The sequence below is a fragment of the Notolepis coatsorum genome (assembly GCF_963971535.1).
Source record: "Notolepis coatsorum genome assembly, chromosome: 5".
Classification (NCBI taxonomy): Eukaryota; Metazoa; Chordata; class Actinopteri; order Aulopiformes; family Paralepididae; genus Notolepis; species Notolepis coatsorum.
Genome location: NC_140169.1, coordinates 29,335,035 through 29,362,240, shown reverse-complemented (window position 1 = coordinate 29,362,240; position 27,206 = coordinate 29,335,035). Strand labels below are relative to the sequence as shown.

Here is a 27,206-nt window from a genome sequence, read left to right as displayed (position 1 = left end):
CAGGTCTATAGAGAAAGCTGCAGGTCCGCGTCTTAATCCAGACCTGTCGCACAAGTCCGATCTCGTCTGGCATCGTCTCTGTAATCCTCCCAATGATCCACGAATTCCGTGGTGCGGAATCGTCCATTATTGAGCACTATGTCACCGGGGATGAAGTTCCGCTTGATCTTTGTTCTGTCGTTCCTGTACTTGTGGCAGGTATGTGAGATGTCTACTGTTGAGAATTGATTCCATTTCGTCGAGTACTGTATGGAGTCCCTCCTCATCCTCTTCTCTCCATCCCATCCTCCTCTCCTCTCCTCCTCCATTCTCTTCTCTCTGTCCTCTCTTCCTCCTCCTCTTGCCATCCTCTCCTCTCTTTCTCCATGTGCTGCTCTCTCAGCTTCTGCAAGTTGATTCTGAAACTTCTCCATAGATCCATATCTCTGAGACACCACGTCACTGAGGCTGCGTTGTTCTCTCTCCGCCTGCTCCTTCATCCTCTTCAAACTCTTCCTCAACCAACCAACACCTCCATCATTCTCTACTGAGGCTTTATGTGCTGCAGTACCAGTCTTATGCACTGGGGGAAGACCACTCCCTCCATCTTTCCAGTATGGATTCAACTCCAGCCTATGCAGACCAGCCTGTTGGATGGCCTCTGCTTTGGCTTTCTCCTCCTCTTGTCTCTTCTTCTCCTTTTTGATCTTTTTTTACCTTTTCTTCTTCTTGGTCTTGAAGATGATCTCCTGTTGTATCTGATGAAGACGTTGGTCGAGCTCTGGGAGGAGCCATGTGTTCTCTCCTCTCTGTATCTTTAACTCCTGCTTGGCCTCGTCGATCACCTCCCGATGAACTTTACATTTATACTCCATCTTATTGGTGCTGCTTGAGCTTTCAGAACTAGCTCCGAACGCTGCCATGACACTGTCGTCTCCTCCAACTGGTCCATTTACAGTCCATCCAAGCATCGTATTGACTGCATATGGCCCTCCATTCACACTTCGGATGACTTCCAGTGGTTCTAAGGCTCTGGGAACGTTCAGACCAATCAACATTTCCACGTCTGCATCTATCTGTGGCAGATAAACATGCTTCAGATGAGGCAATTTTTCCAGATCTTGCAGTTGTGGGATGTTACTTCGATTGACAGGCATTTGATGTTGTGCAAAGATTTTTGGTATTTTACAGTATCGGTCACTGTCCAATCCAGCGACTTCCAAGTCAGATGTAGTGCAACTGTCAACCACCTTTTCTTGGCCCATGGTATGTAGAAGGATCCTTGTTTTACTCCCAGATAGTCCTAGTTTATCCATCAGACCCATTGTGCAGAAGGACGCTGAGCTCCCTGGGTCTAGAGAGGCATAGGTTTCCACTGACCTTTGACCTGTGCTTGATTTAACCTTAACTGGTACGATGGCAAGCTTGCAATCTTGATCACCGGCCCCAGTAAGGCCACCGGTATGGATCTCGACTAGAGTTCTGTCCACTGCTCTGTCTGAGTTGCTCCTGCCTTTCTCTGCATCTCCATTCTCCTTAGAGTGGATGTGAAGCAAGCTGGGGTGTCATGAGCCACATGTCCTGCAAAACAGACGTTCCCTGCACTCTCTGCTGATGTGCCCAGTGCACAAGCATCCAAAGCAAACTCCATTCTCCTTCAGGAACTCCATCTTCTCACTGTGAGCTCTCCTCTCCAATAGAGTACATGACTCCAGTGTGTGTCCACCCTCTTTGCAGAAAAGGCAAGTCTCCTCATATCCATCCTTAACTCTGTTTTCCCAATGAGCATCTCTTTCAATTGTGGAGAACGTTGTGGCAAAACTACTCCCTCTAGCCTGAAGACGAGGCACAGGTCTAGCTCTGCCACTTTCCTTGAAAGCCCCCGTCATTGGAGCGTCTTGTATGTCTCCAAATACAGGGTCTGTAGCGATTCTCGCTTCCCGCTCAATAAAAGTCACAATATCAGTAAACATAGCACGTTTGCGATGTCTTTCCTGGATGTTACATGCTTCTGTTCGCCATTTGTCCCTCAGCTTGTAGGGCAACTTCTTGATAACAGCAAGCATGTTTGCAGATGTATTTAGGTCACATAGGTTATGCACGTCTTTCATGGCATTGCAGCATCCGCGCAAGAATAGGCTGTATGCTTGTAAGGCTTTCCCATCCTCAGACTTAATAGCTGGCCATGCAAAGATTTTGTCCCTGTAAGCGGATGCTATGACGTGCTCATTTCCAAAGTGTTCCTGGAGTAAAGCCTTCGCCGTAGCATATCCAGTGCCATCAGTCATATGTTGACAACTTCTGACTAGTTGTTTAGGCTGCCCCCTGGTGTATTGCTCCAAATAGTGCAGGCAATCAACAGCATTGTCAGTCCTCCTTTCTATGGTCTGTTCAAAGGACTGCATAAAGCCATGGTACTGCAGAGGGTCACCTTCAAATGGTTGGATGTCTCTTTTAGGCAGTGAAGCAATGCATTGTTGATGCACCAACATGGAAGTGATGTCGTTTTGTTTTTGCATAATAGACATCATGTTGTTCTGTTCACTGCTGTTGTTCCTGGACACAGATTGTATGTCTCTATACAAAGACAATAGAAAGTCTATACCCTGTAGCCTTTGGGACCGTGCTCTGTCTCTGTGTGAGCGCTGGGTACGTAGGGTTTGAGATTATAGTCTGGGTCTGTGTGAGTGATGAGGGCTTCTGGAGGTATTTGGCTCCATCAGATTGTCTTTGCTTTGGCCGTGTGCCTCCGACATATGCAGGTTGTCCTCTTCCATCCTTGGGTGGTATAAATGCCTCTGCATTAATGTTGAGGCCCTTTTCAAAGTAGGATTCCATTCCATCCGATCTACAAGAAGCGGCACTCCACACCCCTGACCCAGAGGTTCTCAGAACATTCAGCCTTGCTGCCGATGCGGCTATGTCCGCTTCAAACTGAAGTTGTTCCTTTTGTTTCTTTATTTGAGCTTCCTGGTCTTCAAGAGCATGCCTTGCTATGTCTGCTTGTTTCTTTATTTGAGCTTCCTGGTCTTCAAGAGCATGTTTTTGTTCAAGCAACTTTTGCCGAGCCATTAAGGCGGCCATGTCGGCCTCGGCTCTGAGACGTGTAGATGCATTTGAGGAAACCTTTGATCTAATAGATCTTGAACCATAATTATTGCTACTATGGTTGGATATGCTGTCCTCTGGTTGAACATCCTCTTGAGCATAACGAAAACTGTGTGACTGAGGCCCAGTCACTTCCACATTTCCCACACTCCCATGTTCTCCATTTTCCTCCTCTGCAACCTCATGCTGCTGCATTTCAGTAGGCCTGTTATGAGCCTCTAACTGAGGTTTGTTTCCTCTGGTTACTGAAAACCAGGCATTAACATCTTCAATGAATCCATCTTTATGTTTATTGACCTTTGAGAACCAGTCATTTTGTTGTTCTTGTTCATCGTGTGGAATAAGAGGCATCAAATAGTTATGTAGCTCATTAGAATTGTCAGACACTTGCATCAAAACGTCAAGTTGTGCTTTAACCAGTGCAACATTTTGGTCATTTTTCATGAGCTCTTTGACATAGGTTATCAGATGTTCTATTTCCTCCACTTTCCCTTTGCGTTTCTTTTGGAGTGATTCGACTTTATTTGCCAGAGCTTTTGCAGTGAGAGTTATTTTTCTCTTTTCTTTGTCCTGTTTCCCAACATTTGAACCACTCATTTTGAATGCACAAGAAAGTTATCACCATGAGAATCCAATTCCAATATTCAATGCATTTGCAAAGCCCGCACATATATCAGCCACAGCAGTGCAGAGCAGTGCAGTGCAGCGCATGTTAATTGTTTGTTGACACACACATGATACAAGCTTGGTCCGACGGGCCGCGCACACACATCCACAGCGTATTCAGACTCATAATAACAGTTTCACTCAGCGGTAGAACCAGCTCAAAATTGTTCCAAACGAACCAACATGGGTCCACAGCAGAACGCAACGGGTCGGGTTACATTACCGCAAATCCGTTGATAGGCACTGGCTCGGTCCGGTCCTTTGTGCGTGTGTGCGTGCGTGCGATCATTCCATAGTTCCGCGTCCAATAATGTCTGACTTGTCGGGACCTTTCGTGGCTCCAATCCTTCATTCAGTGTCACTGTTTGCTAACAAATGTATGGCGACTATCCAAACATTTATGGAGTCACCGAGAGACTAAACCGGGGAAATAATTCTACCTGCCAGACGCGCCGATTGTCATGAAATCACTGCTCCAGGATACTGCGTTTGGTTACTTTATTGCTATTAAAAGCAGTTGATATAGTAACGTCATTAAAAGCAAATCACAGCTTGATTGGATATTGTGTAACGTGCGGTTAGCAAAGTATGACTTCCCCGTTCACTCCCTCATCATTTCAATACCTGAAACCCGCCGGTGAACAGCTGACTTTTACTCATACTACTACACCACGTGACCCATTTGTGAATGACGTGACCATAACAACCCGTCTTGTCTATACCTGTCACCAACACCTGGTCTCTGATGTAATGCAATAAAAATAATCCAAATATCTGATCGCCATTCCAGTTATCCACAGCGATCCTCTCTCCGACGTTGTTGAGCATTGCACTTCAACGGGCGGGCAGGGTCAGTAGTCAAAACCATCCCTACAAGCGTGTGTTTTGCCGGAGTGTTTAGGACCCACCCCCACACCACAGCTCGGTAGAGAAAAGAAACGAACCCGTTTCTAACGGGGTGCAATAATGGTCGAAGGCGTTAGAGGGCGGTATAAGACCGTCTGCCAGCTCAGGCACATTCAGTACAGCATGCACAAGGTGCCCCGCTGAATTATGAATGGCAATAGCTAATAAAAGAAATACCGTGAGAAAAACGTAGATCTACGTTTCCGGCACTCAACGATCGGGCGACAGAAACGTAGTTCTACGTTTTCGGCAACCAAAATGTTAAAACAGAATCAGTGATACTATAGACAATAGTGTCATTGGCGCAAAGATGAACTGTTCAGAGATAAGACAATAGTATTAATCTATATGGTAAATAAAACAGGGCCCAGGACTGATCCTTGCGGGACACCTTTTTGTAATGGATAGAAAATCTGATTGGGAAATGACTGTTTTCACACATTGAAGTCTCTCAGACAAGTCGTTTTTGAACCAATGGTCAACTATGTTGAATGCCTTCAACAGAGCTACAGATGTAGCCCTTAGGATGGTCTACCCCTGCCGAGTTGTTACCGGTGGATCAACCAGTAGGCGCTCGAGTTACACCAGGTTACTTTTCGTCTCTAGGAAAATGGGAGAGGAGGTGCCAAGGGTGGTGCCGAGGGTTGTGTTCTCAGCTTGAATACATAGCGCAAATGCACTCGCAGATCGAGATATATATATATATTTTTTTTTTTACTTACATTTTTATTCACATTTATCAATTTACAACATTTAGACAATACTGAAACAAAACCAAACATAAAACAGTACATTGACATTGGTCCCTTGAATTATTTTCAGTATTATTATTATTATTTTCAGAGCCCCCACCCACCCCCACCCCGATTGCCAGGTCCCCGGCCCACGAGAACCCCAACCCCAGGCCAGCAGAAGGCCAGAGCACCACGCCTCAATGGCCCTCAGACTCCCCGCGACCCCAAGCCCGGGGCCCCCCGGCCCAGAGACAAGACCGCCCAGACCATAGCAGCCGAGGGCCCAAAAAGAACCCCACCCCACGCACACCGACCCCACAACACGCAACACTTTGATGAACATTGTTACTCAGCTGATAGAGTTGTACTCTTCCTGATGACTTGTCGTACAGAACTTGTAAGTCGCTTTGGATAAAAGCGTCAGCTAAATGACTAAATGTAAATGTAAATGTAAATGTACAACTTTTACAACCTACTATAAATGATTAATATGTACATTTATAGTAGGGCTGTCCCCGACTAAGGATTTGGATGGTCGACTATGATTGGCAAAAATTTGCCGTTATTCGACTATTGGTCGACTAAAAAAAAATTAAATAAAAATTAAAAAAGTATAATATATATTTTTTTTAATATATATATATTTTTTTATCATTCCATTTGGGCTGTGGGGTGCTTAATGTCTGAAGGAGTCGACTGAAGGCTTCTTGTCCTCTGCAAAAGCATGCAATTGGTCCACTGATGGATACATCTTGATATTTGTCTAGTCTAGTGTGTTCATTAGATGGGTGAAATCCTCTTTCAGTGCCTGTTTTCGTAGGCAGTTAGCCTCTGGTATGCGTGCCATTAGCGTTAGCCACGCTTCTAGGCCTCTTTTCTTTTGGAAAGAATGATAAAAAAAATCTTAAAAGAAAATATATATATATATATATTATAATTTTTTTTAATTTTTTTTTTTACTATTCGACTAAGAGGTTGGTTAGTCGACTACGGCCCCTTTCGACCGATTAGTCGACTAATCGACTAATAAGGGTCAGCCCTAATTTATAGCAACTGCTGTTCTAACCTGACATAAAAAGAAAAGAAAAAAGACATTTGGTACTTCCCAGGTTTTTTTGGGGGTTCTAATTTGTATCCCCCTTGTCCCCGTTGGCGGGTGGAGGGGACAAGTGAGAGGGCCCCCCCCCCCCCCCCCTAGTGGCGAAGATATCCCCAGTGGTTATTCTCCCAAGCTCACTATAATTGTCCAACATGTGATTTGAATTATTGTCTTTCATGTGATCTAAGTTCAGCTCCAGAGCTCCCGGTCAGGGCTTTGAATATGTTTCCCTCATGTTCCTCACCTTCAGCTTAGTCCAGTATGCAATACTTATAATATATGTCCTGAATCAAAACATCAATTTATTTTCAAATGATATGTATACGTTGTATGTATTCCAAATCAGAACTTGAATTGTTTTTTCTTAATTGTATATATTTAAATTATCTGGTTTCACTTATCTTCTAATAATATGTATACGTTGTATGTATTCCAAATCAGAACTTGAATTGTTTTTTCTTATTTGTATATATTTAAATTCTCTGGTTTCACTTAGTTTATTATAATAGTTATTTATAATATGTGTCCCGAATCAAAACATCCATTTATTCTCAAATAATATGTATTCGTAGTACATATTCCAAATAAAATGTTTAATTGTCTTTCACAGTAGTTTATGTGGTACTTATAATGTGTCCCGAATCAAAACATCCATTTATTTTCAAATAATATGTATATGTGGTATGTATTCCAAATCAAAGCTTGAATTGTCTTTCACAGTAGCTCCGTTCTGTACTCATCCTTCCTTGTATCGCCGTGTCCTTTCACCTCCTCTCGTCTCCTTCTACTCCTCTCTCATCTTGACCTCAGTGCTTGAATCCTGGTTGGTGTGGGTGACCTCAGTGCTTGAATCCTGGTTGGTGTGGGTGACCTCAGTGCTTGAATCCTGGTTGGTGTGGGTGACCTCAGTGCTTGAATCCTGGTTGGTGTGGGTGATCTCAGTGCTTGCATCCTGGTTGGTGTGGGTGACCTCAGTGCTTGAATCCTGGTTGGTGTGGGTGATCTCAGTGCTTGCATCCTGGTTGGTGTGGGTGACCTCAGTGCTTGAATCCTGGTTGGTGTGGGTGACCTCAGTGCTTGAGTCCTGGTTGGTCGGGGCGACCTCAGTGCTTGAATCCTGGCTGGTCTGGGTGATCTCTGTGCTTGAATAAGATAAGAGTGGCATGCGGCCCCCCCACCCCCTGCCCCCTCCCCCCCACCCCCACTCGTATGCGTGCTGGAGGGGGGAGCCAAGGCTGTCTCGTCAACTGGTCTGGGTGATCTCTGTGCTTGAATCCTGGTTGGTGTGGGTGACCTCAGTGCTTGAATCCTGGTTGGTCCGGGCGACCTCAGTGCTTGAATCCTGGTTGGTGTGGGTGACCTCAGTGCTTGAATCTTGGCTGGTCTGGGTGATCTCTGTGCTTGAATCCTGGTTGGTGTGGGTGACCTCAGTGCTTGAATCCTGGTTGGTCCGGGCGACCTCAGTGCTTGCATCCTGGTTGGTGTGGGTGACCTCAGTGCTTGAATCCTGGTTGGTGTGGGTGACCTCAGTGCTTGAATCCTGGCTGGTCTGGGTGATCTCTGTGCTTGAATCCTGGCTGGTCTGGGTGACCTCAGTGCTTGAATCCTGGTTGGTCCGGGCGACCTCAGTGCTTGAATCCTGGTTGGTCTGGGTGACCTCAGTGCTTGAATCCTGGTTGGTCTGGGCGCTTCCAATGTCCCTATGTCTTTCTTTTGGGCCCGTATGCTTTAATTCTTTTGAATTAGCCTCCATGCTCCTCTGAATGTTCTGTATTGCATCTAGTCCGGTCTGCATGTTAGCTTGTATGTTAGCTTGTTGCCTCGCCCCCCAGCCTGGTTGGTCTGCCTTTCTGAAATCCTCCAGCCCCCTCTTTAATATTTCCCAGAGTCCGCCTATTCATTCTTCCAACCTTCTCATCTGTTTATCGATCTTACTTGAATTAGCATTCATGCTCATCTGAATAGCTTGCATGTTAGCTTTCATGTTAGCTTGTAGCTTCGCCACCCAGCCGGGTTGGTCCCTACTGTTATCTAACGTTACGTTAGCTTGTTGTACCTGTTGCGTCATCCCCTCATGTTGTATCTTTTCCTTCAGTGTATTTTCCTTGTCGGGAGTCGTTCTTCTCTCGTCATCTTTCTCTTGTCTTCAAGTTGTCACTTTTTAGCGTGTTTGAGAACATTTTACTTCCTTTTTTAATTGTTTTGACCGGGAGCTCTTCCTTGCAGCTGTCTACCTGTTCCTCGCTAACCGGAAGTTGATCGAGAGTTTTCAAATGTCCAATCTAACGAATTTCGTTTGCTCATAAAATGTTAATCTGTTAATGTTAATTAACCTCTTAACGTTAATGGGACGCACGCACGATCGCGCCACTTTGCTCTCGTCTGTCGGCTCCGGGCTACGTTTCTCCTGATCATTCAATACATTGTTGGAAAGTTGAATTTGCTGCCTTTCGATCGCCACCACACTCAAACTATTGCATGCTTCGGGTGTCGAGTTACAACACGAAATATCCGGCGAGCATCATTTGACAAGCCGTTTCAACGCATGACCACGTCCGGTTGTAAACTGTCGTGAACTGACCAGTCACCGCTGATGGCGAAAAGTTTCAAGTTCAAATTCAAGTTTGTTTATTATGATTGACCATCGTTGTAGCCAAAGAGTGTCTGCTCCGAAAGCTATTCCAGACAAGCACTGATTGCAACGAGAAGGGGCAGAAAAAGACCAACAAGTTCTTTGTTTTGACTTGCACGTCTGAATGAATGGAAGCGGATGGCCATTTTAGATAATCACACAGAATTATTGCGGTACACACATTACAAAAACCTTTGTAAAACCCAAAATTACCGTGGGCCTCGTCGGCTTCGGGCTGTGTTTTTCCCAATCAACCATGATACATTGTTGGAAAGTAAAATTTGCTGCCATTCGATCGACACCATACTCGACCTATTGCATGCTTGCAAGACCAAACAACCAACGAGTGTCATTTGACAAGACATTGGGACAAGTGACCACATCCGGTTATTGACAGTCTTTGTAGCCAATGAACTTGACTGGTTTTCTTCCTATCTCACTGACAGACATCAATTTATCTCCCTCTCCGGCCACACCTCTTCCCCCTCCCCAGTCACACAGGGGGTCCCCCAAGGCTCAGTCCTAGGCCCCCTGCTCTTCATTTACATTTACATTTACATTTAGTCATTTAGCTGACGCTTTTATCCAAAGCGATACTTCATCTGCTACATTCTCCCCCTCGGTCACATCATTCGCAAATACAACCTCAACTTCCACTGCTATGCTGATGACACCCAAATTTACATCACCACACAATCCCCCCACAGCCCTCCCCTCAGTCAGATTGAATCCTGCATCACTGAACTACAAACCTGGATGACCTCCTCAAATTAAATAGCGACAAGACAGAACTTTTCATCATCGGCACCAACACCACCCTCACCAGATCCGGACCCATCACACTCACCATAAATTAATCCACCATCACCCCCTCCCCCCTAGTCCGCAACCTCTGTGTCATCCTCGACCCCACCCTCTCATTTGACCCCCATGTCCGCTCCATTGTCAAAACTTCATATTTTCACCTCCATAACATTGCCAAAATCCGTCACTGCCTCTCCCCCCCTGCTGCTGAATCCCTCATACACGCCTTCATCTCCTCCCGCCTGGACTACTGTAACTCCCTCCTCATTGGCATCACCTCCCGCTCCCTCCATAAACTGCAGATGGTCCAAAACTCACTGTCCCGTCATCCAAACTCAAAAGTTTTGGTGACCAGGCATTCTCACGAGCTGCACCCCGACTCTGGAACTCCCTCCCTCAGACCATCAGAGACTCTCCCTCACTCTCCACCTTCAAATCCAGACTCAAAAACTACCTGTTCTCCCAAGCATTCAACCTTACTTACCCATAACCACCCTCCTCTAACTCGCCACCATTTCTCCCTGCCCCACATTCTCTCCTCTCCTGCCCCCCCCACCCCCCTTGGTTTTCCCTTACTCTCCTCCCGACTGTCTCCCCTACTCACTCCCATATTTGTTATCCGTTACTCGTGGTTTTATGTTCCTGTGTATTCTTATTGTCCTCCGTTTCCCTGTGGTTCTATGTTTCTTTGTTTTATTTGTTTCTTGTTTGCCTATTGTCAGTGACTTTGGGTCTTTGAAAAGCGCTATACAAAATAAATGAATTATTATTATTATCAATTCTGGAGCCAGGGGTATCCCACGCGAGGGCTGATTGCAACTACAAGGGGGCAGAAGAAGACCAACAAGTTCTTTGTTTTGACTCGCGTGTCTGAATGAATGGCAGCCATTTTGGATAATCATGCCGAATCATGCCGAATTATTGCCGGTACACACATTACAAAAACATGTGTAAAACTTGTTGTTATCAACTTTGGACCTGTACCAGATAAGACATCACCCTTAACTAGGGATGTCCGATATTATCGGCCGATATCGGCATTAAAATGTGATATCGGAAAATATCTGTAGCCTATCGGTTTACATTTTTTTTTTTTTTTTTTACATTTCTATAACCTTTATTTAGCAAGCAAGTAAAAACAAATTCTGATTTTATTTATTGTCAAAAGTATGCATAATGTTGTGTTAATTCCACAACAAGAGATATGTAATGTTAATTACCTGAAATTATTCCATTTTTTGGGGGGGGGGGGGGGGGGGGGGGACCCTGCATATATCGGTATCGGTTGATATCGGTTGATATCGGTATCGGAAATTACGAGTTGGACAATATCGGTATATCGGTATCGGTAAAAAAGCCAATATCGAGCATCCCTACCCTTAACCCTATGGAACCGTTACTGAAATAAAAGTTTTGTTTAGTCACGTTTTTGTTTACTTGTTGCTAGATGCCTGTTTCTGAGTTCCAGCTCCTACCTCTCAGCTGGAACTCAAAAACAGGCATCTAGCAACAAGTAAACAAAACTTTTATTTCAGTGTGTTCAAACGACTACACACACACACACACACACACACACACACACACACACACACACACACACACACACACACACACACACACACACACACACACACACACACACACACACACACACACACACACACACACACACACACACACACACACACACACACACACACATATAGAACTCCTAACCCTGGCAATGTTAGTGCCTTGCTCTACCCATTGAGCAATACATCGAATAGAACCCCTAACCCTGGCAGTGTTAGTGCCTTGCTCTACCCATTGAGCTACACATCGAATAGAACCCCTAACCCTGGCAGTGTTAGTGCCTTGCTCTACCCATTGAGCTACACATCGAATAGAACCCCTAACCCTGGCAGTGTTAGTGCCTTGCTCTACCCATTGAGCTACACATCGAATAGAACCCCTAACCCTGGCAGTGTTAGTGCCTTGCTCTACCCATTGAGCTACACATCGAATAGAACCCCTAACCCTGGCAGTGTTAGTGCCTTGCTCTACCCATTGAGCTACACATCGAATAGAACCCCTAACCCTGGCAGTGTTAGTGCCTTGCTCTACCCATTGAGCTACACATCGAATAGAACCCCTAACCCTGGCAGTGTTAGTGCCTTGCTCTACGATGGAAACACACACAATGCATCCACTTACTATTCCGTTGAGGTTCCCATCCCAGAGCAGCATGGTGCCGTCGTTGCGCGTGGGAGAGTTAAGGTAGAGCACTAGGGAGTCGGCACAGTGCTGCTTACGACAGATATAAGATATATGGTTACGAATCACTCCTTTCTCTGTGGCTGGATATACACCTTCAAACGCATCTGAGCGAGATACACAGAGAGACAGAGACAGAGAGAGAGAGAGAAAAAGAGAGAGAGAGAGACACACACAGAGAGAGAGAGAGAGAGAGAGAGAGAGAGAGAGAGAGAGAGAGAGAGAGAGAGAGAGAGAGAGAGAGAGAGAGAGAGAGAGATGAAGACACAGAGAGAGAGAGAGACAGACAGACAGACAGACAGACAGACAGACAGACAGACAGACAGACAGACAGACAGACAGACAGACAGACAGACAGACAGACAGACAGACAGACAGACAGACAGACAGACAGACAGACAGACAGACAGACAGACAGACAGACAGACAGACAGACAGACAGACAGACAGACAGACAGACAGACAGACAGACAGACAGACAGACAGATGATATACTGATATAAATCTTTTGCCAATACTTTACTTTTTCAGAATACTGATACAAATATTTGAAATTGTTACAGTTGTACAAACATATCACATGCAAACAAAGCATGGCATCATCAGAAAGTACAGTCCTTCTCTCTCAATCTCTCCAATCCCATGGTTTGGCTTTCAGCGGTTTACATTGGATTACATTTAGATTACAGACCGTACCTTTAAAGAGCTTTAAAGAGACTATTAGTGATTCATAGTATTCCTGTGTAATTTTCATTAAACTTGACTGGTGATGGAACCACACCCACCTGCCCATGAACCACACCCACCTGCCCATGATGAACCACACCCACCTGCCCATGAACTAGGGCTGGGCGATATGACGATATTATATAAATATCGGGTACAGTTCATTAACGATACACTTTTTAAACGTATCGTGGATATCGTGATGTTTTGCCCAAGAGGCTTGTGTCGCGTCAATCTGGTCCACACGTTGACACTTTTGAACAGCGCCGCCCCACACACACACTACTGCATCAAAAGTTACTACTTATGATAACAAAGGCATTCGTTTTGTGGCATTAACGTTATATAGTTACACTTTCAATAACATCGGCGTATTTACATAGCAACGACCGAGGTCGACCTAGATATAGCAAGCATTAGTCGTTCATATCTCAGCCCGTGCTGACTCAGTTGTGCCCATTCTGCGGTCTGTTAATAAAGTTTTCAATCAGACAGATGTATGGAAAGGCTTTTATTATAACATCTGTTGCAGTAAAATCATTATGCCTCCAGTCGTTTAGTCCTTCTGCGGAGCTAAAAGCTAAACGTCGGCCGCGGCGAGCTACCGCTGCCATTGTTATTGTCATTGAGCTCCTCAATGGCGGAAGTAAAAAATGAATACGCGCTTGCCGATTGGTGCTAAGAACAGCAGGGCGGGTGCAAGCGATGTGACATAATTGGCAGACGCGACTGTCAATCAAAATGATTCTGTTTGCCGACTGAATGAATGAGAACGTTATTAACAGATTGCAGCATGGGTACAATACAGTACAGCTCAATACAACAACAGTCAACAGCGGACTGGAGGATGCAGACCAGAGAAAGACTTTCGTCTTGTTTACATCAGGGTCCCCCATTTTCAATTCATCATATTTCATATCTAAATCATATAATATCTCATTGCTAAATATATGCAATATATAATCTAATAATCCAATAATCTAAATCTAATATATAATATAAAAATGCTAAATGCATGGGTATTTTATTTTGTCTTTAATGTTAGCTTGCAAACTCAAATACTGTCTTGGTAAGCCTCATAATGAATTTTGGGGAAAAAAAGAAAAACATCGTGATGCGTATCGTGTATCGCCGAAAGGTCAGAAAATATCGTGATATCATATTTAGGCCATATCGCCCAGCCCTACCATGAACCACACCCACCTGCCCATGATGAACCACACCCACCTGCCCATGAACCACACCCACCTGCCCATGAACCACACCCACCTGCCCATGAACCACACCCACCTGCCCATGATGAACCACACCCACCTGCCCATGAACCACACCCACCTGCCCATGAACCACACCCACCTGCCCATGAACCACACCCACCTGCCCATGAACCACACCCACCTGCCCATGAACCACACCCACCTGCCCATTAACCACACCCACCTGCCCGGCATGAACCACACCCACCTGCCCATGCACCACATCCACCTGCCCATGAGCCACATCCACCTGCCCATGAACCACACCCACCTGCCCGGCATAAACCACACCCACCTGCCCATGATGAACCACACCCACCTGCCCATGAACCACACCCACCTGCCCATGAACCACACCCACCTGCCCATGAACCACACCCACCTGCCCATGAGCCACATCCACCTGCCCATGAACCACACCCACCTGCCCATGAACCACACCCACCTGCCCATGAACCACACCCACCTGCCCATGAACCACACCCACCTGCCCATGAACCACACCCACCTGCCCATGAGCCACATCCACCTGCCCATGAAGAACCAATTTCCACCTGCCCATGAACCACACCCACCTGCCCCCACGGGTACCTTGGAGCTGTCCGTTGCCAGCGAAGAAGGTCTTGACGTGGTCCTTGTGGAAGCCGTTGTTCTGCAGCATTCTGTAGAACCTCTGGAGGTTCTGGACATGGTGCTGATAGGTGATCTGCTGTTGCCAGCCACCTGTAACACACACACACACACACACACACACACACACACATGCACACAGGTTAGAATTTTTTTACGATTGCTTTGACTCATTTTGCAAAGCAGAATTTCAATGTACAAAACTCAAAATGCAAATTGCCAAACTGACTTTCAAAATGCATACTCTAAGATACAAAATACTATGCTTACATATAAAGTGCAAAACTCTTAATGCAAAGTCCTAAACTGACTTGCAGAACTCCTACCTTAAGACATTACATCCTATGCTGAAATGCAAAGTGCCAAACTCTAAATCATATGCTCCATTATCAGAATACAGCCACCTAATATTACAACAATGTTCAATTGCTTATTGCTACAAAGGCAGATCACTAAATCAATTCAAGAGGCGTTTGTACTAATGTCTCATTACCTTCAACAACCTTGCCCAGTTGAGTAGCATTGCAATACAATTGATAATCTCTTCACCACTACATAAAAGGCTGCTTAGAAATATAAGAAAGGAGCAACATGGAGCAAGTCGGTGCAGCTGAGGTTGGCAACGAAGGACAGGGTCGTGGCCAAGGAGGCAGAAGAACATCTGTCTCAAATGAAATGACTGTAAAACCGTAATACAGTAAACGGAGGTCTAACACTGGCTGAAGCTGGCAGCGTGGTGCAGCCAAACCTGAACAGTGGCATCCTTTATACGATGTTTTACAGTAAGAGAGATAATCGGTAAGTCAATATGTATAATTTACTGTACAGTAACTGTATATTGAAATTACAGTAATTGTCAAATTTATATTGATGTCTAGTATATTTCATAAATACTAAAGGTGTGAATTATTTTTGTAATTGTTATCTTTACTGTACATTAGAACTGAACGAGCACCACCAAGTGGAGGACGTGGCCGTCTTCTCTCTGTGCAGCAGGAGAGTGCACTTGTAGACATGGCGGTCAGATGTGACGTCAATGAAATTATTTGGCCAAATGCCGCAGAGAGGCAAGATGCTGCTTTACGTTATTTTTTTGCTTAATATTTTTTTTTTCTTTTTTTTTTTTTACAGTACTTTACAATAGTTTGTTTACTGTAACTGTTTTTGTTTTTCCTGTAAAATACAGAGCATTACTGCATGTATTTCTCTTTACTGTAATGATTACTAAACTTCAAATAATCAAATATTTTCATAAAAACACAAGCACTATACTGCAGTCTATCACAGGGGTTATTGTATGAGGAAATGACCATTGCATAGTCTCTTTTGGTAACAAGTAGTTTGTGTTTGACCGCATTACTGTATTTGATAATAGCCGTTGTATTTGAAAATACACCAATACGTAAACTTCAATGATGAACATATCCACTGTTCTGGTGCTGTGATACACCTTTGCATATACTATTCTCTGATTTAACACTGGTGTTTTTATTTTGCATGGTATATTACATTTTTAACCCAACATGAGCAGTATAGCATTTTGTGTTACTGTAATAGCTGATAATGGAGTCTTAGAAAATATCCAGTCAATCAGCCTCACGACAATTGGGTGAACATTGAAAAAGCACCAAGTAACCCTTTTTTTCTGTACTTTACAATAGTTTGTTTACTGTAACTGTTTTTGTTTTTACTGTACAATACGGAGCATTACTGTATGTATTTTTCTTTACTGTAATGATTAAACTTCAAATACTGTAATCAAATATTTTGTTTGTCTTTCATAAAAACACAAGCACTGATACTGCTGTCTATCACAGGGGTTATGAGGAAATGACCATTGCATAGTTTATTTTGGTAACAAGTATTTTGTGTTTGACCACATTATTTGATAATGACTGTTGTATTTGAAAAATGCACCAATAATTAAACTTCAACGATGAACATATCCACTGTTCTGACACTATGATAAACTTTAGCATGAAATATAATCTAATCACACACGCGCACGCGCGCACGCGCACACACACACACACACACACACACACACACACACACACACACACACACACACACACACACACACACACACAGTCATAGGTACACACACACACAAACCCCCTTGAGTGTTCTGTTCTGAGCTGTTGTCTTCTGAGCTGAACTAACCCCCACCAGGCAGCTAAAGAACACTGCTAGTCCTAAGTAATGACTAACTATTAACACTTTGATCGCCATGGTTAAATTCATAATTTACCATCCCTAGCCAGCTCTATTTGTCTATGGAGAAGTTCCCCTTCTTTGCAGGGCTATAACTTTTTAAATTCTATTGCTAAATTGACATTAGCAACGTTATACTTTTTCATTCACATATTCATACTAAAATATGGTCTAAAGTATAAGTATGTTTTTGTCGTTTTCTGCAGCTTTCTCCAGAACTTGATTTATAGCCCCAAATGCATTATATTGATGATCAAATACAGTTTGGTAGCGATCGGTGCCAGATGAAAAATTTCAACTGGAGGTACTTCTAGAAGTTACTACGTATGATCTGATGTTGACCGGATGGGCGGGGGGTCGTTTATAATTCCGTGGGCAACGTTATATCATTCGTCTAGTGTGGGTCATATGGTCATCAGAGCAGTTTATATGGAACACGTTAGAAAATAACGCTGGATCTTACCATATCTTCCTCGCACCGTTGGACGATCAGCTTGGAGTAGACAGTTTTCGATTATGGGATGTTGATATAGATGAACCATTTCCAGGTTGTATAATACTATATACGTCCAAATAACGTTGTTTATTGAGTTAGGGCGAGCGATTGATTATCCAGTGTGTTGAGATGGAGTCCGGCTAACGATCGCGAGTGCCCGGACGAAATATAGGTGAGCACTTCCTGTTTGGCGCGCCACGTCCTGTTGGCCGATCTGCCGATCGGCCACCAGTTGGCGCTCTTGAACCGTTAGACAGTTGAGTGGAGCTCACCAGTACATCTCATGTCTCCGAAGGAGAAATATGATTTCGATCACAGATTTTTGAAATATTGATATCAAAGACGAGTTACGGCGTCTTCGGCAGAATGAGCATGGCGAGCAAAGACGAGTTACGGCGTTCCCGGCGATTAAAGTGTTAACATTTATTTAATTATTTTCTTTTTTTTTATTGTATTTTTCTTTGAATAATTCAATTATTGAATCAATCAATTTCAGTTACCCTTTCAGATGAGTTTTTCTGGGAATGTGTTAGGCCTTCAACCATTCATTGTATCTTCAATGGTGAATATAAGTTTTAGATTTTCTTTATGCTTTCAGTTTTTTTCCTTATTATTATAATTGTATTAGTAATTACATTCTGTATTTGTATTCTGTTGTATTATTTGTGTGAGAGGACCCCAGGAAGACTAGTGGTCATTAACTCATTGACCGCCGGGAATTAGATGGGTCCCCGTTCTAGCACTGCCATGATTTAAAAGATAGGAGTGCGTCACCTTGTTTGTAGAGCTATAACTATATTCTATATTATAGCTATGGATACAATACTATGGCCCATTTGACATCACCTATCTATCGTTCACCATGTGAAAAAGAATACATTTTTCCATCCATTCCCGTGTGATACCGTGGTGAATATAAGTATGGTTTTAGAGCGGTCTGGGGTAATTCCCGAAATTAGTCCATGGGCCAGACCAGATATCGGTGCCACTCACGGTGAATAAACTTACATATCATTTTTTCAAAGATCTATGTCTGTAGATGATATTTTTGTATGATAGCCCTTCCAGAGTGGTAGCTTAATCATACTTATCAAGTCATGAAGTATACCCACCCCCTCAGGAAATCGCATTTCAGATGCTGGTGCATATCCTGCTTTAGACTCATGTAGAGGACATCTGTCAATGTTTCACAATATTGTGTTTGGTATAATTTTAAAGGGGACTATGTAATCTTTCATTCAAGCTAAGATGTGAATCTTTCTGACCAATATAGAGGTCACTGGAGCTCTTTGAACAGTCAACAACACACATTTTTACACGATTTTCGCCTAAATGATATACTATCTTTTAGCCTTGTGTCATCTAGGAGCAATAGGGACACAAAATACAAAATCTACAACACTCTCAGGACCATAAGGATTCAGGAAATGTATAATATGCCTATACTATTTCTTATCAGGGGTGATTGTGAGCCTTAAATTAGAAGAGCGGTATTAGGCTCCTATTAAAACTATACAGAACAGCCACTAGGATAATGTCACAAAGTGGTCTGTCTTTATCATACATATACAGGAGCAACAGGGGCACAAAATACAAAATCTACAACACTCTCAGGATCATAAGGATTCAGGAAATGTATAATATGCCTATACTATTTCATTGTTACGGGTCATTGTGAGCCTTAAAATATCGTGTGCTGTTCTGGGTCCCACACTTCATGTAGATGGGACAGGTGATGTCCTTCTGGAAGGCAAGACAAAGCACCATGACATCAGTGTCCTCAGCTATGATGATGACTGCTTTTGAGCCCATGTTTGCAGCATCTGATGCATGCAGGAGCAGGCGAGTGTCAGCTTCTTCATGTGTTGATTGCAGTTCTGCGACTTCTTCACACCCACCATCTGTCAACCTGTAGCAGGTTTCCTCACAGGTTGTGTACAACACTTTGCCATGCAGCCTCTTTCTGTATTGTGGGAGGTTCCACTCTTCCACCAGAAACTTGATGAGACTGGTCTTGTTGGAAGGACTGCACAGGAAAGTTCTCCACTGCTGTACGTGGTGTCCTCCTGCCAGGTTCTTGTATTGGACCGTAGTGTCTGCACCCCGGTTTTGTCGTTCAGCATCTTTGATTGAAGTCTGGCGGTAAACATCAAACACAACATCAATCTTCTGACTCTGTGCCCCCTCGTGGAGGACCTGGGTGAAGAGTGACTCTGCCACCTGTCCAAAGGTTTTGTTGTTGCCATTCATTTTCTGGACCAGGCTCATCCCATCAATGATGGAAGTGGATGGTGTTGGGATCTGTTCAACAGGAGACACATTCTGTTCCAGCTCTCTGGCAAGTGCAGCCTTGTTTGTTTTTCGTAGAGACCCATCAGCATTAGCAAGTGCCCATGGCAGTGGGCCCAGTGGGTGGGCAAGGACAACTTTCATGTCTATCTTCCTGCTTTCAGCCAACAGGATCATGTGGCTGAACAGGTTTATGTCTGCCCTCAGCACCACATCCTGCCCTTTCTTTCCTTTAGCTTTTTTTGTGCCGACACTGGAGAATGTCTTCAGGCTTTGCTTGGTCATCTTGTCATGAAACTTTAAAGATGGTGGGTCCTCATCTAACCTTGTTTGTTTGAATACCTGGTATGCCTCTTCTCCTATCTCATGAGTTCTCAGGAGATCTCTTGTCACATCAGGTGGAGCCATGAAGCCAGTGGACAGGCTAACCAGATCGTTCTCATCAGGGGACATAGGATTGAACCACTTGTTCTGCATAAGGTCAAGAAGAGACTGGACATCGGCTTAATCTCTCTTGATTCTTGGACGCTGTAGATCTGGATGGGACAGTTTGGACGTGCCTTGATCTGTCAGGTCTCTCAGCTGTCTGAGGTACATGCTTCTATACTCAGCGGTTAGGTAATACTTGGCCACAGCTCCTGACATCAAGCTGAATCCCTTCGTCCCTCCAGCTGTCTGGGTGTCATTGTTCACGGTTTCTTCTATAGCTTGGTCAACTGGGATCCTGCCAAAGGGATTAGTGGGGCCCAGTTGGACAGAGAAGCCTCCTTTCATGAATTCTGTGTACACATCTGGGTGTGTGATGTACAGCTGAGACATCTGGGCGTAGTAGTAGGGGAGGTAGCGTGCATAGTTCATCCTGTCATAGGCAAAGCACCATGGGATCATTGCTCGAATGCTTGCCAAGTGTAGCATCCAGTCTCCCTCTCGGGATGCTCGGATGAGCCCCAGCAAGATTTCGACCCTGTCCAAATAGGACACCCAGAAGCTGGAGAGGCTGCTGTTCCCACCTCTGAGGAACTTGCGGTAGACTTCAAACAGTTCTATGATGCGTGCACAAGAGCTGTTCTCGAGGGCTTCCTTCAAAGTGGCTTGTGAGACATTTTCCCCAAGGCTGTCAATTACCTTCAGTGTTTCATCCAAATAAACCATCTCATTCAGTTGTTTCCAACCAAGAGAGGAAACCCTTCCATGTCAGTCGCATGAGAGCCTCATACAAGAGCTTGTGTAGTCGCACTGCCCTGTTGTACTTGCGGCCACCCATGACCCCAGCAATGGAGCCTTCTGCGATCATGCCAGACTGAATGCACAGGTCTTGGAGTCCAGCATCTTGGAAACGCTTTCCTATGATTGCCAGCAGTGTGTAGATGGTGTGAAATACCCCAAGTCTGATGATGATATTCTGGAACTTGCCAGCATGTTTCCATGTGATCTCAACAGCCTTTGCATACAGGGCTTGGTCAAAGACACAGACAATCTTTGTCAGGTCTAAGCACTGCATGATGCTTAGTGACTGGTTAAGCACCTCGTTGACAGTAGACATTTGTGTCACTGGAGCATTGATGGTAGGCAGATAGCCTACACTGTGAGGGATGACTGTCATATCACCATGAGTCAGGATGTTGAAGCCGGTCCAGTTGCTGACTGACTGGTCATCTTGCTGTGACATTCTTGCTAGGACCCAAACAAGGTTCTTCTCTCTATAGAGTATTGGCAGCAGTATCAGCATCTGCACTTTTGCTTTGTGGTGGCCCAGCCCGTTGTCCAGCGTTGTAAGTTGGTAACATTGGCTGGGATGAGTCAATGCTTCTCTGCTTTGTTTTGGCAACAGTGGGCATGGGTTGGACAGGGGTTGACCGTCTTTGCTTGCACAGCAATCCCATTGACTCTGTGAGATGTTCCCTCTCCACTGATGGTTTCTTCAAGACGATCAATATTGTCCCAGGCTAAAGTTGTGAATACACCAGGATGGATGTTACTTGGTAAGGCAATGTCACTTCCTGATGCTGAGAGTTTCTGCAGACACAAGGCAGTGTCGATTTCCTCCATCTGTGAGTAGGACACGCTGTGACCAAGTCGGTTGAGGATGTTTATCAGCTCTACATTCCCTGTCAATGACTTGACACTGAATGGCAAAACGATGTGCTTGGACGGTTTGATCCTTCCACTTGTCACTGCATATACCATGTCATGGCCGAATGACTGTATGAGCCGCAAAACTCTCTGGGATGCATGATCAGGATCATTAGTGCCAGAGAGTAGATAGCACAGGAAGACTCTAAGGGATTCTGGAATGACAGGACATTCTGCTTCTGGTTTGATGTCAGGTGGCCAGGCTTGAGGAACATCTTGATTATTGATGTCCTCTCTCAGCTTGATGGCTGTGTTGGCTATGACATCTTGGGCACTAGCACTTTTCAAGGTCTGAAGCTCCCTTTTAAGAGACTGGTTTTCTTTGGCAAGTTCATTCATGGACAGGTTAAGGCTCACAATGACCCGTAACAATGAAATAGTATAGGCATATTATACATTTCCTGAATCCTTATGGTCCTGAGAGTGTTGTAGATTTTGTATTTTGTGCCCCTGTTGCTCCTGTATATGTATGATAAAGACAGACCACTTTGCAGGGATTAAAGCAAAAAAAAATCTCCTGACTGAACTTTTTTTCAGGCCAAGTCATATTCTTATTTTAACCTCCACTGTATTTCTTTTTAATAGCGTTGGCGTTTTAAGGGAGCCTACTTGTTTCGGTTTAGTCGATAATCCAATGTACAGTTACCCCCCCACCCCGCCTACCCAACCCTCCCCCCAACCACCTCCAATGTACAGTCCCCCCCCCCTCCACCCAACCTACCCAACCTCCTCCAATGTACAGTTTCTTCATCAAATGTATATACTCTCTTTTTTAGACTCTATTGTATTTCACAAACAATACTGTATTTGTAAATCTGGTATGTCATAATCATAAATGTATAGATGTAGCAGTATTATCTATCTGTATGTCATGTATGTCATATATGTTATGATGAATTGAAAATGGGGGACCCTGATGTAAACAAGAGGAAAGTCTTTCTCTGGTCTGCACCCCCTTAACAATTGTATTGAGCTGTACTGTATTGTACCCATTCTGCAATCTGTTATAACAATCAATCAATATTTAACAGATTGCAGATATATAGGTTATATAGGATATATAGGTTTAGGATTGCAGGTATATAGTAATGATTGCAGATATATAGGTTATATAGGATATATAGGTTAATATAAGATTGCAGGTATATAGTAATGTTACATTTGTGACATATACGATATGCAAATATAGAGTACTGTTACCCATAGATCCTAACAGATTATATACATTATGATGGGGAGGAGACTGTACATTAGGGTGGGTGGGAGAAAAAAGATACATACATGGAGAGAATATACAGTGGGGAGGAGACCGTCTATAGATACACCTGTGTGATGTTGATATTTGTACTGTGAAGTAACACGACAATGACAAATGTGTTGTTTCTGTTTTTCTTTTTGACATAGTTGCGGAACACGGAACAAGTTAACAACTCACCACCGTCTACAGTCCCTGCATCATACTGTAGCCTGGCCAGTCTCTTGAAATACTGCTATCTTCAAACTTCCATTCCTCTCGACACTTTCTTTTGTTGGGTGGTGCCGCTCATCCTTTTCGTCTGAGAACACTGTGTTTTCTTTTTAGTGGCCAGCTTACTCCTTCCATTAACGTTATTATGCTGACGTTAGCTAATAACTATGTGTTGGGGATAATGGTTCCGCACGGACCATATTGTTTGTTACATTGCTGTCGGCAAACTCGCTCAGAGTGTCAACAGAGTGTTGACGTTAAGTTGATGTTAGCTGCTAGCTGGCTACCCAAATCCACAACAGCCAGGCAGCCAACCGTACAAAATACAGTCTCAGCCAATCACATCGATTTGTACAGTTAGTTAGCTCCACTCCATTGCAAAGTAAAAGTTAGCCAGCCAGGACAGCCCGTATTAGCAAGCTACAGTTACAGTAACGTTAGCCACCCGAAGATCGGTAGCTAGCTAACGTTAGCCACAGCTTCAAAAACGAATTTCAATTATGTTATGAGCTATCAGCTAGCCAGCTAGATAACGTTAGAAAACGCCTCGTGTAGTAAACTAAAGTGAATAGTTTACTGGGCCATTGTTTAATGCTTCAGTGGTGTTAAAAGAGGACCTGCACGCTTGCTATCTTCGGTGCAAATGATACGGGTCTGTGACAAGACAGGTCTGTGAGGGGGAGGGCACTGTGAGCAGCGTGTGTGCATCAAGCTCACGTTTGATTGGTTAGAATGGTCAAAATGCCCTACGCATCTACAAATCATATTATACCAGGTAGCCAATTCCGTCAGACTCCAAATCAAATTGACGGAAAAAAAATTAAAAAAGACTGAAATCCGTCTGGAGACGGAACGCTTTAATGCATGCCACTTTGTGACATTATCCTAGTGGCTGTTCTGTATAGTTTTAATAGGAGCCTAATACCGCTCTTATTTAAGGCTCACAATCACCCCTGATAAGAAATAGTATAGGCATATTATACATTTCCTGAATCCTTATGGTCCTGAGAGTGTTGTAGATTTTGTATTTTGTGTCCCTATTGCTCCTAGATGACACAAGGCTAAAAGATAGTATATCATTTAGGCGAAAATCGTGTAAAATGTGTGTTGTTGACTGTTCAAAGAGCTCCAGTGACCTCTATATTGGTCAGAAAGATTCACATCTTAGCTTGAATGAAAGATTACATAGTCCCCTTTAAAATGATACCAAACACAATATTGTGAAACATTGACAGATGTCCTCTACGTGAGTCTAAACAGGATATGCGCCAGCATCTGAAATGCAATTTCCTGAGGGGGTAGGTATACTTCATGACTTGATAATTAAGATTAAGCTACCACTCTGGAAGGGCTATCATGCAAAAATATCATCTACAGACATAGATCTTTAAAAAAATGATATGTAAGTTTATTCACCGTGAGTGGCACCGACAAGTGACATTTTGGCCTCTGGCCCATGGACTAAATGCTGAGTTATAGCCTTATACGTCAATTCTACTATAGACGTTGCCGTTTCTTGCCTGTACACACTACTATTCCCAAATCACATCTATGTCATAGGTATTATGTTTCATCATGAATGCATGAAAGGGGGGGGGGGGGGGGGGTCGTTTCTGATTATTTGATTGTCAGTAACGGCATTCGTATTGAACACTAAAACGCTTATCAGCCCGATCGGTATAAAAGCATTGCAGGATCAAGCTAAAATTTACGTCAGATAGTCCTTACCTGTGATCCGGAGTATTCCAAAAATAATATTCCAATTGTTTGATCGCCATCTGGTACATCCGATGTCCATTTGGTCCACCGCATAACCCACCACAACATATGGATCAGGGATATTTGATGTGCTTCAATGGAACCAGGAGAACCGCTCCACTCGGCCGACAAAGGAAAAGTGAGACCGGAGACATTTGTCCATTACACAGGCCAAGATACAAGGTTACAAAGAGTGCTCGATACCGCCGTCTAGCTGGATGCGGCTGGTATTGCACTTTGGCAACTCAGATTCATTCCCTATGGTAACACCAAGGTCCCTGGATGAATAATGAATAAAAATATCGGAAAAAAGGAAAAACGATCAAATAACGTATATACGTGGTTGCCGTTCAACGGTTGTCGGCCAAACACGTATATAAACGCGGGGATTGAGTTAATGGGGATCCTAATAAAACATAAACATAAACATAGATGTAAACATAAACATAAACACATGCACACACATAAGACCTGTGCAAGTCTGTATGTGGCACGATGAGAAGAAAAGTACACACACACACACACATACGCACACACACACACACACATAAACACACACACATACAGTATACACATACAAACACACACACACATACACAGATATACACACGCACACACACATACACAAACACGTATACACACACACATATACACACATGCACACACATATACACACACATACACACATATACACACATACACATACACACACACATGCACACACACACGCACACACACACACACACACACACACACACAAACACACACACACACACACACACACACACACACACACACACACACACACACACACACACACACACACACACACACACACACACACACACACCACACACACACACACACACACACACACACACACACACATAAACATATAGACACACACACACACCGGACAGAAGCACGGCGTGGTCGCAGGTCTGGTAGAGTCGGCAGGACAGGTGTGTAGCCAGCGGCTGCTGGTGACAGCGTCTGGTGTTCCTCTTCAGCTCACAGCTGGACACTGGAACACTGGGAGAGGACTGGTGGAGGGGCTGAGGGCAGCGTGCAAACTCTGGGTGGGCTGAAAACAGACACATACAGCAGTACATCAACAGTATATTAAAGTATTTATTAAAAACTCTGGGTGGTCTGGCGGCTGGGTAGCGCAGCGGACTAAGCGCCTGCCTACCACCGCAGAGACACTGGTATCGAATCCAGCTGTCAGCGGTACCTCCGGCTGGGTCGGTCGTCCATACTAACGAATTGGCAGTGTTAGCGGGTGGGAAGCCGGCGGGGTGTGTATCCTGGTCGTTGTAAACAGCGACTCCTACAGGTTGGTCGGGGCGCCTGCTCAGCGAGGGAGGGAGGGAACTGGGGGAAGTAGTGTGAGCCTCCCACGCGTTACGCTCCTCACTGTCAGGTGAAAAGAAGAACTACTGCAGACCAACACAACAGTGTTGTGGCTCAATATCACCGTTTAAGCAACAGAACCCTCAACTAACCTCTACCTTTATATGAAGAACATAAGTCTTCAGGTCGAGGAAGAAAAAACCCTTTCGACGAGTGTCAGCCACAGGCCTTGCTAAGCACACATGTAATGTAGCGACCAACAAAGACTAAAAGTCTAGCCCTCCTATCAAACCCACACTAGCGAAGGTTCACACATCGTATCCCCATCATATGTAGTGAATAAACACACAGTTTGTAACAAAATACAGTCCCTCCTAGGAGGGACTTTTTATTTGGACAAAATCATATGGGCCGGCTGCAGTGGTCGAGGCGCCCTCTCTCCTCCTGGCCTTCTTCGCCGAAGGGCCAGCAGTGGCGGTGGTAGCGGCGGCGGCTTCGGCCGCGGATCCCCGACGACGAGCCTTCCGCCTGACTCCACCGGCGACATCGGGCTGGGGGAAATGAGGCTGGAGCACGGACCGCTTCTCCTGCATTTCCCTGCAGGTTGTAGTCATGAGCTGCAACGCCGACCCGAAGAGCCCAGCATCGGAGAGGGGTGCCGTCAGTAGTAGAAACCTCTTCTTCTCTGGCACACGCGCCTGC

At 44.4% G+C, this 27,206-nt stretch overlaps 1 protein-coding gene across 1 annotated transcript in view; it reads right to left on the bottom strand.

The window, feature by feature from the left end:
- The window catches only part of LOC311228603 (uncharacterized protein), a 72,119-nt gene that overhangs the window by 21,923 nt on the left and 22,990 nt on the right, over positions 1–27,206 (bottom strand). The window contains exons 4-6 of the mRNA XM_084314520.1: positions 26,065–26,235; positions 14,755–14,886; positions 12,122–12,288 (exon numbers count right to left, since the gene is read on the bottom strand). Coding sequence (XP_084170646.1) covers positions 12,122–12,288; positions 14,755–14,886; positions 26,065–26,235 — 470 coding nt within the window. The remainder of the gene's footprint in view (positions 1–12,121; positions 12,289–14,754; positions 14,887–26,064; positions 26,236–27,206) is intronic.